The sequence below is a fragment of the Ochotona curzoniae genome, unplaced genomic scaffold, assembly GCF_017591425.1.
Source record: "Ochotona curzoniae isolate NIBS_2020 unplaced genomic scaffold, NIBS_Ocur_1.0 contig_2692, whole genome shotgun sequence".
Taxonomy (NCBI): Eukaryota; Metazoa; Chordata; class Mammalia; order Lagomorpha; family Ochotonidae; genus Ochotona; species Ochotona curzoniae.
Genome location: NW_024465556.1, coordinates 4,742,344 through 4,759,148, shown reverse-complemented (window position 1 = coordinate 4,759,148; position 16,805 = coordinate 4,742,344). Strand labels below are relative to the sequence as shown.

Here is a 16,805-nt window from a genome sequence, read left to right as displayed (position 1 = left end):
TATTACTATGTGGAAAAATGTACTGGTAGTTAAAAAAAAAAGATGTGCAATGAAAAACAGCCGCATTCCCTAATTAGTGCATAATAACATTAAAATAAAATGATTGAGACATGACATAGTATAATTCTTTTTTATTACCAGTATTGTTTTCATGTAATCTAATGCTCTTTTTAATTCACCCAATGTTAAGTAATTCATTTTCAAGCTAATTTTTCCATAATGAAAATGTTCTTTTAAATAACATGTTATATTTAATATTAATAACAAATGAGGAAATGTTTGCTTAGTTGTATAACTGAGCAAAAGCTATTTCATTATCACTAAACTTTTCTCTTGGGGAGGTCTTTGGTAAGTCGAAGGAGATGGTGTCTACTTCATGAATTTGGAAGGAGGCACAAAGGAATCTAGATTTATTGTAAGTCAGTAAATGCATATCAAGGTTCATTTGGACAGGAATGGTCATAGAATTTCCTAGAGGAGGAAAACACAAAAATAAAAACGTGGAGAAATGAGGCAGAGTGTATGAGACTGTGAATGATGCCGCATGTTTCAATTTATCAGTAATCTCCCTGGAATCAACCAATCCCTGCTGACAAGATGAAGTTTATATCAACAAGTTTAGCCCAAGACTGACCCTGCCAACCTTCCTCCAGCCTTAATTCTTTCAGCTGACCCATTGATAGTCTAAGGTAGTGTAAAACATGTAGTTTTCTTACTTATGGCCTTGAATTTATAGATGCATCCTTATAATTGTAATGCCTTTTTACATTCACACACACACACATATGTATGTGTGCTATTCTGCCACTTCTCTTGAGAAGTTTTCTCTGATCTTCTATATTTAAGTCTGAAATCTATCCTCTGTAGAATGCTGTTTTTTTTTTCCTTCCAAAATAGAATAGGATCTAAAAATGATGAACTGTAAATATAGCAGTTCTCCCACTCTATTGAAGGAATCAAAATAAAAAACAGAAGACTATTTCCTGTGTCTCATATACTCTGGAGAAGGCAATATAAAAATGTGTAACTGTCTTGACAACAAAGTAAGAATGTAAAATTACTAATGGCTTTGACATGTTGGCATACATGTACTTACTAGAAAACTGATACAAACTTTACATTGACCTAAATGGGAATGGTATTGTTATTACTACAGGTAATCTCTTATCGTAAGGATTTGATGTTTTATGTTTTTAACTTAAATTATTGGTAGACCTAAAGCATCTTAAATATGAATCCCCTTGGCTCCTTCTTTAGTCATATTTTTTTCTTACCATAAGTGCTATAGATGAAATGCAGTTCATGGTATATATAATTAAAAATTGTGATGTCATTCTGAAACCATGACATTAAATTTTAGTATCCTGTAAAATAACATCATCCTTTGTTACAAATCAAGTATGCGTTTATTCACATAAATAAAATTAATGAAAATTCTCTAAAGCCAAAGTTTGTGTCATGTTGAACAGGAAGGTTAATTCAGTACCTTGCTTATTGTTTATGCCCTGTTGCTAATTAATATTTTAAGACCAGTTCACTTACTTAATCTTTCTGAATTTTAAATCTTTTTTAAAACCAGATAGGTAGATAGGTTGAAGGTTTAAAATCCTGAAATTCTTTTGTTCTACTATGACCTTCATTATCAAATGAGAAGGAATAGCTTTACAAGTTTTATCTTTTAGAAATGGAGATTTATCTACATTGCATTGGGTATATTACACAAATAAAATTTGTTATGAAATATATAAAATCTAATTTACCTAATGATTGTATTGTCTGTGTTTAACTGATGTTGTTGAATTACTACTATTTATTGCAGCATTAATGTTATGCTTTTATTGTTAACATTATTGATGTGAAATTTTGGCAAGGCTGATTCTGACATTATGCTCACATCAAGGTTAAAAAAGAGAGAGGATATTTTGTAGGCCACTTCTCCTCAAGAAGGCTAGCATTTGTTTAAATACATTGTAGGACACAGCCAGGTTGTGGAAGATGAAAAATTAAAATTTGGAATGTGATCTTTCCTAAATAACTCTTTTATACTAGTCTAAGGGCTGGGGGAGAGCATAACTTATAATTGTAGTATTTGGATTATTTTGGAAAAGAGTAGAAGGAGCAAAAGCATTAAGGAGAAATTATGGTAACCCTATTGGACCTGTATTGTTCTCTGTATTCTGCCTGGGATTCTTAGGGTGCTTTTCAATTACTCCCCAGTCAGATGCTTACAGATTGCATTCTGTGAATAAGGGAGGACTTAAGGAAGTTCGAAGTCAAGATAGCTCAATTTGTTTGTTTTATTTGTGTAGCTATTCCTTCTTAATTTATACTACTATAGTTAGGGAAAAATCAACACTCATGGAAAATTCTTTCAATTTCTCTAAGGTAATTTGTTAAGTATTATAATTTGGTTGCAGCTGTTATTTTTCCTTCCTTTGATTCTGATTGCATCATCTTCTACAAAGTTTGGAAATTCTTAAGTAAATCTAACGACTCAACAAAGTCACGTCATGTTCAATGTAATGTAGATTTTTTTTTCACCACCTTGTAAACTTCTTTCTCTGCAGGCATTCCATCTGCACTGTGTACATTGAAGTGCTTCCTCCAAATAATCAAAGTCCTCCTCGCTTCCCACAGCTGATGTATAGCCTTGAAGTTAGTGAAGCCATGAGGATTGGTGCTGTCTTACTAAACCTACAGGTATGCCTTTTGTTACCTATTATCTTTCTATGTGTGTGTCTAATCAGTTGCTCCATATCACCTCCAAATGCATGGCTGAAAGGCTAACGAATTTACATTTGGGCTTGAAGAAAAAGCCTCACAATGTTGGTTAAGCTGTAGAGACTGGAAATTCCATCTGGAAAGGAAAATGTAAGTAATACAGATGGAAGATTTCCACAGCTAGTCTGTTCTACTGATTAGCACAATTAAAAGTCTTATTTCATTGGCAGGAATTAGCTGACATCATGATAGGAAAGAATGAAGGAATTGGAAACACGCACTTGAGTGTTTTGTGCTTTGTGTCTGAAGAGCTGAAAGCTATTATATTCTAGTGTGATGTGTTTTTTCCTGGCTGGATTTATTTTTGATGTAGTGTTGTCTAGAGGAAAGAACTTTGGACTCAAATGCTAATGTTTGGCATTCTAAATCTGAAGCTTCATACTGAAGCTAGTATGAAGCTAGTGCTTCATACTAAAGCTAGGATAAGGCTTGGAATTTCTGCTACATGTTATGTTTGTTCTGATGAAGGGGGGGTGGGTTTGATTGATTTTATTTATGGGGGTTTTTTTAATCATAAAATTCACAGGTGTTTGAATGGTCACTTGTTAAAAGAATCATTAGAACTCTAGTGTTACCCATCAATGGCTGGTCAAAAGGCAGAGTTGCTTTTCTCTGTGATACAAGGGAGTGGCAGGGGTTACCAACAGGATGATTCAGAATCTGGCCTTGTAAGTTAGGGAAGATTTTAATGTGATGAATCCAGGAAAATCCAAAGATCTATCTCTACCAGAATTACAGCCACATCTTCCCCAAATCCCATATAAATCCTAATACCTTCTCACAGAAGTCCTATCATATCAAAGTAAAGATTGCCTAGAATGATTGTACAAAATGGATGTAAGATAATAAAATATACCAATCTAATTTTCCACATGTGGAAAGTTAACCTTACAGAAAAAGTAATTGATGCCCAAAATGAATTGCCTAAATTTCTTACTTTTAAAACAGGCTGTTCTTGTTATAGCTTGCTATTTGTAACTGCCAAAATTTGATTGGTATTCCCAGATTCTTTGGTGTGCCTCTACTTTAATACTTGTTTTGATCCTATTATCTGAATAATTAGAGTCTGATTATTATTCTATTAGAACTTGTTGAGAAATGAATACATTAGTAGAGAAATGTGGAACATTTTAGTATATAACCTTTAAAAATGGTGTTAATCGGAGAAGGCATTTGGGAATGCAGTAGAGACATTGCTTGTGATGTCATGAGATGGAAATTTGGCCGTTTCTCCAACCCCAGCTTCTGTTCATGTTCACCCTGGGAGGCAGCAGCTTTTGGCTCAGGTGGTTGTATCCCTGTCATCAATGTGAGAGGCCAAAAAGATGGATATCCAGGGTCCCGTCTTCAACTTGCCCCAGCCAGCCCTTCTTGGTGCAGATATTTGGGAAGTAACCAAATGATTAAAAAATCTCTGCCTATATTTATCTTTGTGTCTTTCATAGAAAGAACAAATTACAAATAAAAAATTACTAACAAAAAATTACTAACAAAAAATCAGTTTCATCGGGATGGAAAAGCAAGCTACTCAAATTATTATAAAGAATCAAACTATTAATACATATTTATTAAATGATATTACAAGAACCCATTCATAATCTACATTTAAATCTTCCTTAAGAATTCATCTTTTATGTCTCTATGTTCTATGCGATAAAAGATAATTTCCCTTGATAAAGGAGTTGAGCTTCATTCAAATACATCCCAGAAAATTCCAGGAAATATACTGAAAGAGAATAAGTCTATCAGGCCTCAGATTTCTTGAATATAAAAACTTGTGCCAAAAAACGCTTGCAGTGGCACTTCTATTCATCTTTTGTGCTTCTGGATGAAGCTCACAAAAAGGATGCCACTTGCAGCAGCAGTTTCTATTAGAAAGAAAGAGGGTGGCACCATCAAGTATTTATCCTGGGCATCAACCATCCACTTTTGTTCATATACAACTGAGATTGAATTTGAACTAGTGACCTATACATTGAAAGGCTGCCAGCAAATCACTCTTCCGGAGACTCCTAGCAAAAAGGATGTATGAGAGGCTCTTTGGCTGTCTGCAGTATCTCTGTCCTCATCCATTTTGCAAACATCGCACTGTCTACTGCTGACTCGCTGCTCAATTTAGAAAGACAGGGTGCATGACTAAAAGTGTTTTTGAACATAGGAGCTGACTTGTTTTAGAACAATCTGTTTTGACTGAGATTGAAGTGATTTCTTTTCAGACAATGAGCCTTGCCTCTCCTGTTCTCTCTTTCCCTGTTACATAGATGCCTTTCACGCCATCAGTGGTTTTGCTTAGCACCTGGATGATGTTTGACTTGCTATTAAAATCGAAGTTCACTTGAGGAAACTGTTGCCCAGAACTCAGCTTTCTAAAGTTTCTTAGACTGAACAAAATCCCCATTATGTGTGATTTTTAGTTCCATGATTGCTTAGTATCTATTCACACTCATGATTACATGTAATTCTGACCTTTGAATGGACCTTCTGCAGTGATTTCTGGAACCAGATTATTTGAGAAAGTGCCAGTTGTGTGAACATCCTCCTTATTATTCATTCAGTTCTGTAGTGTCAGCTTGATGTTGCAGTTGTGGAAATATCTGTGTCACAGAAATTGGTGGATAAACATTTACTCTCACACCCTCGTTTTGGAGGCAATCAGTAAACTGTTTGTACTCCGGTAGTTTATTGCTTTTTGCCCTGCTGAGGTTTTGATCTATTTTCATCATACCATATACAATGCAACACTATCAAATAGAACTGGGTGTTATGCTCATGCACACAGCTTCCTGTTTTCCTCATAGAACATTTATTCCTTCCCAAATACTTATAAAGGCACTTCACATTTTCTTTGACCTACCACAATACCATTAGCATAATTCTCTTTTCTTGGACATGAAATCCTGTGTGCCTCATTGTCATCCTCATGCTCAGAAAATACCAGTAGCGTTTAATGCTGCACTTAATGTTGTCAGGAACTGTTTACATTCTTTAAATGATTTGATAATTCTACCTCTAAGGAGAACTATAGAAACCAACATGTCAGTAATTTATAACAGAATACAGTTAACTCACACTGGGTAACTATCATGCTATAGCTTAGTTTTACTCATATTTCACAATCTTTTTAAAAAGGTACAGCAGCTCTTATCTAAAAAAATTAACTTATATCAAAAAATTAATGTTTTTTTACTTCAATAGTGCTGTAGTGTTTTCAATAAATTCTTAATTCAAATTACTTATTATCTCTAACATAACATCCTAATCATTTAATGTTATTTCTAATTTTTTCACTTGTAGGTTTCAGTACTTAAAGTTGGGTATGTGACCAGTTAAAATAAAAGCTGTATCTCTTCCACAAATAAATAATATTTCATTTTATTGACCAAACTTCTCAGCATGGAGGCTTTTATGTCTGAATAAAAATTACCAGGATTGTAGCACTTAAAAGATAATTATAATGGAAGACTTAAATTTCATCAGATGGTGCCTCTTTCAGGGTCAGTGCTGGGCATTGAGTCCCTAAACAGTGGAGTTTATTAGTTTTCATTCTTTTCTAAACTAGTCCTAGAATAACCTCAATACAGAATACTTCTTTAGGAAATGCGTTTTCCCTCCCTGTCCTTTCCATGCATGTATCAGAGAGAAAATATAAAAATATTAAAGAAAGGAAGATATTTCAGAAAATCACACTCAGCTGGCTCCAAATAACTAGAAAATCATTCTTAAAATAAAAAGGAAAGGAATTAAAATAAATATGATCCACGTAGCAAGACATGCTGATAAAAAGAATCAAAACAAGTTTACTAAGTTACAAAGCTTAAGTTGGAGGATTGCTGATGATGTCAGCTATACCCCAGAACCAGAATATTAACAAAGCACAAGACAAACAAGGAAAACTCAGTTTTTATTTATATGTTTTTACAGTTGATTTTACTTAAACTCAGTATAAGATGATGTAGGCCTGAGTATTTTGGAATGGAAGAAATAAAAAGGGATTTTGAAGTTTCTTGAAACTATGGGAGTTGCCTGATATTGGCAAATGAAAAAACACTTTTCTAGAGGCCATATTGTGTTACCTGCTATGTAGAATTTTCAATTATCTTATTCCGCAGATGTTGACATTATTTCTGGCATGGTCAATTTTGGAAGAAAGTCTTAGTTCCTTTTTTACTTCTACAAATATCCAGTTCTACAAAATTTCCAGTTACCAGAAGATGCTATGCTTTACTGAAAGGAGCAAAGAATGAATAAATATTCAGTCATCTATTGCTGGTGTGATTCTCCTAAAATATAGCTCAAACACAATTTGCAAAATGGGGTATGATAAACGGGGTATGATAGAAAAATTACAATGTCTATAAATTATACACTTGGTAGGGGAAAATAATTAGAACTAGGAGGATTTAAATGCCATTCAGCTATTTCTTGATTAAAATAGCTGTTTATTTGACCACTGCTTTTACTGTTTATTTACATTGACACATGGGTTTGCTAGTGAAAAAATGATAAAAGCAATAAGCAATGATTTATTTGAAAATGTCAATTTTTTTAAAAATTTTTTTTATTGTTGTTAACATTGTATTATGTGATACAGTTTTATAGGCACTGGGGATTCCCCCCGCCCCTCCCATACCCCAATCCAATGGTGGATTCCTCCACCTTGTTGCATAACCACAGTTCAAGTTCAGTTGAGATTCGTTCCTTGCAACCACATATCTAGCATAAAGTCCAGCGTCTTATTTATTTTTTTAAAAAAATTCAAGAATAAAGGCAATCTTTTACAGAGCAGTAGTATGCTTGATGTACTTGCATCCTATGATGGAGTGTCTGGTTTGAGTGTCAGCGTCTCAGCTATGGAGACACCAAGCTGGCAGCTGAACACACTCAAGTAATTGAGTCCTTGACGTCTATATGATAGATCCAGAGTGTGTTCTGGGCTTCTTGGCTTCTTGGCTCTTTGACTCCCACATATGCCATGGACAAGACTTTGTTTTTGCAACTATTAAGGGAGTAAAGAAATGGACAGAAAAGCTAACTAACTCTTGCTCTCTCTCTTGTACCTCTCTCTCCCTCGTTCCCTAATTCTCCCCCACCCCCCGGGTTATTTGTGCAAATAACGAAAAAAATAACAATTATGTCAGGATACAGTTTGGCAAGCAATTGTAGCTGTGCAAAATGAAGGCAAGGAAACCAAGCAAAAAAGCATTAGTATCCACAGTTCACATGCAGCTCACCGTTGTGAGGCTACTCTACTTTAACTCTGTATCTAGTGCTACCAGCATTGCAGTAAAGTGTTTTTGCAGTACCAAAGCTCATTTTAAAGATGAATTAGAGTACAAGCTGCCTAACCCTGCAGTCTGTTTACTAACCACCAATCCTAAGGATTGAGTTTCTCTTACTCCCTTCAGGTTTGCTCAAATTTAAAACTAATGTCTTTAGATACCCACAATGACTATGATTACCTTCTTCTCTAAACTTTGATCAGTTAATATTTTGCTTGTGATTATTTCATGATATTTGACAAAATGGAGGCTAGTTTTTATGTAGTGTGCAGACAATGGAAAATCAATTTTACCAGTGTTTTAAACTTCAGGTTTCACTTACTGAACTGTCTGGCTTGAACAGTTTGATTCTCTCTCCCTTTTGTGGATTTGCATTCCTGGAAAACTGGAAACTGCAGTAAGCAAGTAAAATGATTCACAAACAGCAGGAGAAATAGAAGTGATGAGAGACAAACCAAGAAGCTGAATGTTCCCTCTGGAAGCTAGTTGACAAAAAAAAAATTAACTTGAGTCAGTGACAGGATGTGTTTTGTTAGTTGTCAAGAAGTGTTTTATTTCTATCCACATTTCTTTGAAAGGCAGAGTTATAGAGAGAGACTTCTTCCTCTCAGCTCACTTGCCAAATAGCAGCAAGGGTAGGAACTATAGCAGGCCGAGCAAAACCTTGGATTTCGTCTGAGTCTCCCACATGGGAAGGGGTGCGAGTAGTTGGGTCATCTTCTTCTTACTAGGCACGTTAGAGTGCACATGGGATACCAGATTTCAGAAGGTAGCTTAACATACTGTGCCACAACACCTTCCCAGTTCTCCTTTAAAAAGTACCTGCAAAAAGGTACAGCATTTACCCTAGATGCATCAAGAGATTATTTTTCAACCCAAAGAATAATTCCACCTTCCTTGATTTCACTGGAGAATCAGTTCTACACAAAGGTGTAGAACAGTTTGAATTAAAAGCAAGCACACTCCTGGATATGAAAGGGTCCTGCCAGGACATCTCTGAAATGTTCTAAAATGTTTTTTTTCCTCTTTCCTTTTTTATAAATATTTTCCCTAAGCTGCAATGTCTTTTTTTTCCCCTAAAGACAGTGAAGAAGATTATGATTCATGAGTGTTTCACAGCTTTCACAGTGTTCCACATTCCTTGCATCATGCAATCTACAATGCCGCTTATGTTATGGGAATCATTTTGGATATTTCTTCTGTAATTAAAGAAGCTTTTCCTTTGAAGTTAATTATTCTTTACTCTGCTACTGCATAGATTACTATTGTAGAATGCACTAAAATACAGTCAGTATCCAGCAATTTAAAAATGTCTTACATGATTAGCCCTATTTATGAGGTTATTCCAACTATGAAAACTATGAGAAATAGATGTTTCATGAGTTTACACTATTTTCTTCAATTCATGTCATGGGAAATACATTTTTCATCCTTCTTTTTGTTATGTATATTTCTGGTAGTATTTACTCATTAGTATTATCTTGTGAAAGAATAACGGTCTCATGAAAGTAAAGTAGTTGAAATCCATTGTACACTGCTATTGGTTTCCTGGATTCAAAGTATATATTTTACTTGAGGAAAGAATGGATAAATGAGTAGACACATAGATAAAAGAGGAGAAGATTCACAATGCCATCCCATTGTGATTTGTGAAAACAAAATATGACTCACAATGTGGACATTTAACATTTTCATATGCCTTAGATTCTAAAATTGATCCCCTTGACATTTTGGTATATGGATCATCTATGGATAATTTCTCATTATGTGTAAATAAACTCTCAAAAATGAGGACAACATAGTTTGGTTTTTTTATTCCTGTATGTATCCTTCCCCCCAAAATAGCAACCTGGTGTACATCTTCCTAAACAACAATGTGCACAGGTGTGTAAAGCTGGAGAAGCGACAAAGGTTATGGGGAAAGAAACCCCATGTGATGTACATAAAACAACTGTTTCTTAATGGTGTTGTTTTTTTCTCTATGCTTGAAATTAACATGAAGAAAAAGTGAGGTTTTTCCCTGGAATAGATGCAGGCTATGAAGTAAAAGCTTATTTTTCATAGAATTGAACTTATGCTTCTGAGACTTTAAAACTGTCAAAAGTTCAAATGCATTGAGTTAAAATTTTGTTAACTTTATGCACTGGGGTCTGATATCTTAGGAAAAATTAATGTGCGATTATAAACACATTCTCAAGTTTTTAAAAACATAATCTGAAAATAAATTAAGAAAAAAAATTCCTGATATCAGTGACCATAAAGCAAAAGTCTGTGCAGATTTGATAGATTGACATTGATTACTTCTCCATTATGGCAAAGAAACATCTTCAGATTCGGAGATTCTTGCTTCTGCCTAATTCATTCTATTGTTGAGGCTTTTCACTGAATTTTTAAGTTGTTCCACTATGTACTGCATTTCTAATAATTTTGCTTGACTTTGTTTCACTGTTGTTATTTCCTGTGTGACATATTCCTTAAATTCCTTGAGCTCCTGTATGTGCTTCACATTGTTGATAAGCTTTATAACCATTTTGTTAAATTTTGCAACCCCCATTTTCAATGTCTTTTTCAGTTAACAGGTTGGCAGAGGCTTTTCCTCCATTGCAGGCGAGTCTTCAGTAATATTCATGGTGCCTCTGTCTTTTCTTTTGCTCTTGGTCATTGTATTTCTGGTTAGCAAATCCTTATCCTTAAGATAGATTTTGTGTTACTCACAGATCTACAAGTCAATTATACTGATTGAGTTTGGTACCCAGTTCATTTATACTCACTTGTGCCACTCCCTCTAGCGAGTTTCAGGCCTAGGCTTAACCAAAAACTTCCTCTGTAACCCCACCTTCATGCTCACCTCTCTTCATCCCTGGTGACCACACCATTGCCTATACAGTTTTTCTCCTACTTCTGGTTGAGCAGTGTCCGGGATTAGGAAGACACCAGTTGTCCTAAATAACTAGGTTGTCAGTGGTGCTGATCTTGCCAGAGCGTACTGACTGATAGGTCTGAGGATCACCCTGACCTATCTTGGGTGGAACCTGCAGGCTACTATGTCAGCACTGTCTTCCCTGTGTGACCAGTGCAATGTACTGACCCTGAAGTGATTTTGCTTCAAGCTTAGCACATGCACAGCTCACTGCTGTCCCTCCAGGCCCACAGCCTTACACAAGATGGCACATGACACTGATGGAGTTCTGGGTCTGTTGGCCATTTGATCTGGGGGCCACCCAGACCCACCTTGAGTGGAACCTGCAGATACAAATTTGGCACTGCTTTCCCTGTGAAATCAGTATAGTGTGCTGAGCCAGAAACAAGTATGCTCCTGGCCCAACACATGTCTCTCCAGTCCCCTGGTTTTATGATTTTTAAGTTTTTTATGAGGTAGATATTTGGGGCAAAGATCCTAAATATTTTCTATGGGTGGCGATGGCTTCTGGCCAAAGCATTAAGTCTGGTCTCTTATAATAGACAACAGAAGTCTGATTGCTTGAGGTAACCCCTACTGCCTCATACAATAGTCTGCATTAAAAGGAAGTTGGATTCAGGAACTAGAGCCAGCAATCAAAACTCATGTGGCATTAGCATGACTCAACCAGCATCTTAATATTTAAACATAATGCCTGCCCTTCTCATGTTTTACTTTCACATCTAACATTTAGCACTGCTTGTTCCTTGGTATGGCATTGCAAATTACATCAAGGTTTTTCAAAGCCATTATGATAAAGAATACACTTGGTTTTTTATTAATATTTATTCATATTTTTATAAAAAGGAAGAAGAGAAACAGACAGATTGACTAAAAGAAGAACAGACACAGAGAACAATAGACATAGTTCCATGCCAGCAGCCAGTCAGGGGTGAGCCAATCCAGGTTGAAGCTAGGATCCAGGAATTGAATCTAGGATACCCTTATGTTTGGCAGACACCCAACTTTTTAAGGGATAAGATGCTGCCTCCCAGAGTAGATATTAGCAAGAGGTTAGAATGGGAAATAACCAAGACTCAAACCCAGACACTCAAGATAGTGATGTATCCTGAATGATATCTTTGAGAATGTGCTTGAATAAGTTTATATGTCAATGAAATATGACACATAAAATATAAGTACATTTTAACTGTTAATTTAACAAGAGTAAAGTTTCTATCAAATCATTTTCAAATTTTCTATACAAAGCTCCCAATTTCCCATCTCCTCACAACCCATAACAATTTCTTTTCAGAATTAACACCTCTGTTTGGACCACATGCATTTGGTACCAGTGAGGTAATTTAGGAGTGTCAGTGCAAATTAAAATCATAGCACCCTGGGACTGGCATTGCGGGCAAGGCCACTATGGGTAAGGCTTAAGGCTTCAGCATCCAATATGATGCCCAGTTTGCATACTACCTGCTCTATTTTTCATGCAGTTCCCTAACAAATGGCCAGCAAAATCAGTAGAAGAATGTGTTTGGGCCTCTGCCCCCCATGTGGGTGATACAAATGAAATTCTAGCTATTGTACCCATCTGAGATATATATTAGTGGAAGGAAAATCTCTCTCTCTCTCTCTCTCTCTCTCTCTCTCTCTCTCTCTCTCTCACACACACACACACACACACACACACACACACACAATTTGCTCATTTATTGTAACTTGCACATTAAATACATTTTAAAAGCACATGTAACACCTCACCTATTTGTGAGTCCTTTGTGATGACTTTAGTCACATGCTACTGGAGTCCATTCATATCCACTTTAGTAACTCATGAACATTGCTTCAGGGTTATCTTCTTTCTTTCTTATATCATAAGCATGTGTTACCCTACCTGATAATTTACATCAGCCTCAAAATCTACTACAGTATCAGTATTAGTCAAAAAGCAGCAACTACAAAATTTGCATTGATTACATAAGCTACTCATGTGTTTCTGTGTTTCCCTTCACTACAAAAATTTCTCAAATATACTGAACAAACTAGAGTAAGCCTTTGTCATTCTCCCTCCTATTATTCTCTTGACTTCTTTATAATCAGGAATTATGTTAGATTATTTTATCAAAGTAGTTGATATGAATATAAAGTAATGATTAGTAACAGTGGAGTAGTAGAAATGATGCGATGACTCAATTGATTTACCCTCTGCCTGTAAGCACTGGCATCCCATATGGTCATCGGTTCATATCCTGGCTGATTTACTTCGGATCCAGTCCCTGTTTAGGGACTGGAAAAGCAGTGGATGGTGGCTCAAGCCTTGAGACCCTGTGTCCATGTGGAGACCACCTGACAGTAGAACAGCTACACATCCCCATACAGGAAATGAAAGGGATAGTTTTCCAGTTCAATCACTTTGTGATGTACACATCTATTGCAATATTGCATTCACTACACAAAATTGACAAAATATTTAACCCCAAATTTTAAATAAATTATAAGTAGCTACTTTTGTAATCTTGGTCCTCATGTCCTTGATTTTTAAATGTGGAAAGTCTCCTAGATACTAGTTTATAACCTGTTCTTTGCTCATGTTCATTCAGTTGTTAGTTTACTGCATCTGATATAATGGACTCAAATCAGTATGTGCTCATAACTAGTGAGTCATTTTTCCAGTTTAGCTCTCTAAAACTTTTGACCCGCATCCAATTGTAAGATTGAGGCTTCCCTTTAGGTATTAAGTAAGCATCTGCCTAATGCTGAGTATCCAAGGAAGCAGTCTTCAAGATACTCTCTTGCTGGGTTTTTGTTAAGGAGCAATTCCTGTATAAGGGGAAAAAATCATGGTTAGACTTGAGGAAAATTGAGCTCCAGTGCAATCCCTGGAAAGTCTTCAGCTGAGCCCATGAAGAATTCTGGAATTGAGATAGCCCTTAAGAGTGGTAACCTTGGAAAATGTAACTGATCCTTTTAAAACCTACATCAACACCAACGCAGTTTGCATTAGAAAGAAGTTTGTTCAGAGGCAGGATGACTGTTCAAGTGAGTCGTTTACTGAAAAAGTTGAAACCAAGCAGCATTAACAATATATAAAGGGTTGGTCCCTCCAGTTATGAGAGGAGGATCTTACAGGCACATCTTAATGTTACCACAGAATCTGAAAACTTAAAAAATAGAGATGAACCTGTCAGGAAAAAAGTGAAGAAAAGGTGTTAAAAAGAATGAGTCAAGAGACTGAACATTTCAGGGAACCCAGGGACCTGTTACTCTGCAAAGGCACGTGGCCCCTGAGCCTCTTCATCTTTTATTGAGCATCAGGCAACAAAATGGCAAAATAAAAAAATCTTACAAAGTCAGGAAAAGTATTGATCACAGAAGCATAGTAGCATAATTAACAGGGTCTTATTGTTTCTTCTAAGGGTTCTGGGCAGTTGGGTTGCAGGTGGTCAGTCTTCCCCTTATCCCAAGGTAAGCACTCAATCAGCTACAAAGGATCCCCTGACACTCCAGACAAGACACAAGTCTTCAATACATTTTTCATCAGCTTTCTCAAGCAGTGAGTCACTAGGAGCTTGGGAGTTCCCATGCTTCTGATAAGGTTGCCAAAGCAACCCTTGTGAGAAAAGTGGGATGACTAACCTTGAGGAGACTTGAAGAAGCCTCACACCTGCTCCCCACTTGCCACAGCCTACTTGATTCTAAGCCTGAGCATGCTGAACTATGAAAAATTCCTGACAAAATGATTTTCCTGGCAAGTAGCAAACTCTAAAATTACTTCAGGTAGCAGAAAATATTGTAAATCAAAAGTAAATTCTGTGGGCATCAGCATTTGTATTTGGAGTATTAGGAAAGATTTTCAGTTTCATTTCTCAGAAAGCTTAAATCATTTTAAAATTGTAAAGTAGAAAACTTTTCTTGAGAGACTGAACAAAAGCTTCAGCCTGAATACTTAACCAGCAGCAGTATTCTCCTTTGTGGTTTCAGCCTAAATGTAAACCTTGGTTTCTGATCCCCAAAATGTTCCTGATTTAGACTAGTTGTAACCATTTTCTTGTACTTTAAAAATTTTAGAATTCTGTGTATTCTTGCTAAATATTCTGGCATCACAGTCTGTGCTTATAATGGACACCTTTTGACAGGCTTGGGGAATTATGCCATAGACATTAACTAGAATTTCTGGCACCATTTACCTAGAAAACTAAATCATTAGAGCAAAAGAGAACTATATAAATTAATGAATGATTCTGGAGATGAGTAATAAATGGTCGGCTACTGTAACTCCGATTTCCAGGAACATTATATTCCAGCTTTCATGGAATGAACTCAATTTCAAGAGCTAAGTGTCTTTACATGATGGGATGCCAGATGATACGTTATGAGATTGATGTAAAGAAGTGGGTTTCAGGTGTAATTTGCCCCACAGGAAATACCTGCACATATTTCTGCTTGTTACAGCTGGGCAGATACAGCTAATATGGGGGTAGAGGCCAGGGATGTTGCAAATATCATAAATGTGCAGGAGTGTCCTTCCCACCCCACCCCCAGCAAAGAATGTTCTTGTCCACAGTATCACTGGTAACAAACTGAACAGGACCAAATTCTTTCTTAAAAAATAGGAATTTCAGAGCAGTAAGGTAAAATGCAAGATGATATCTTTAATCAACTCTTACAGAAAATCACATTGTAATTAAAAGTGGTTTAATTTCATCATTTGGATAGAGGCACTTGATAGCCCTTTGGTCATTATTTAATATTATGTTTTTGGTTTTCTATTACATCTCCTCTAATGTTGGGGAGGACTCTTGGGCCTTCTAGATGATAGTCAAATTCTACTCCTTTGCCTCTTCAAATTCATTGTTGTGGGATAAGAATCACCTACATTTGTTTACTCATTATGAATGATCTTTCAACATAATTTATTGAGTAAAGCAGAAGTTCATACTTCTCCAGAAGGCTATATAGTAGGACTCATATAAAATTGACTTCTTTTATGCCTGCTTGACATACATTTGATATTTTTCTGTTGACTTTTTAACTCAACAGAATTAAACCTCTCTGTACTTGCTAAAATCAGATGAAAAACAGAAGCAACTCACTTAAATTCTGAGATTCAGTGTAGAACATTTGCTTAAATAACTGCTTAATAGCTGGTATTTTAATAACAGTGATTAGTATTACCTTTACTTGTCAATAATCAATCTTCCCTGTGTCTTTTCTTAAATAAGCCTCACACACTATACACCATGACCTAAGGCTGTTTGTTGCTCCAAATAATTGCAGCTATTGTCAATTAAAGCTTAGGAATATAAATGCCATTATTTCTCTGATGTCTAAAAGAAGTAAAAGCTATGTTACTTAAGTATACTCAGTAAATAGCTAATCAGTGTCAATTATCTCAGAAAAAAAAAACAATAGGAGACCCAATATATCTTAAGAAAAACTGATGGTGGTACTGCACTTAAATACTAGTATTAGTTGATTTACAGATTAAAAAAAAAAAACTATTCGTTTTAGATGAGAAGGAACCAGCATAAAATATCTGTGTGGAAGAGCTTCTTATGAAAAATGAATAACCCAATTACATCTCTAGTTCCTGGTTTTGAATACTTTTTAAACACAGATTCAGAAAATCCAATAATACTAATAAAATGAACATGGAAAATGCTTCCATTATTTCAGTTATTTTCTTGATTCATACCCTATGTTTCCCTCACAAAAAATAACATAAAGAAAGAAAAGAAGAAACTACTCTAGGTTCAGAAATGGAGTTGGGGTTATCCAGCAATAATAATTGGCTCAGCTATTGCAACAGTTACGACCTTTTCTTTCTTCAAAAAAAA

General features: G+C 35.8%; 1 protein-coding gene across 4 annotated transcripts in view; it reads left to right on the top strand.

The window, feature by feature from the left end:
- PCDH15 (protocadherin related 15) overlaps nt 1-16,805 on the top strand; it is a 496,526-nt gene that overhangs the window by 266,766 nt on the left and 212,955 nt on the right. For all 4 annotated transcript variants that reach the window (XM_040975792.1, XM_040975791.1, XM_040975790.1 and 1 more), the window contains one exon: nt 2,568-2,700. In XM_040975792.1, coding sequence (XP_040831726.1) covers nt 2,568-2,700 — 133 coding nt within the window. The remainder of the gene's footprint in view (nt 1-2,567; nt 2,701-16,805) is intronic.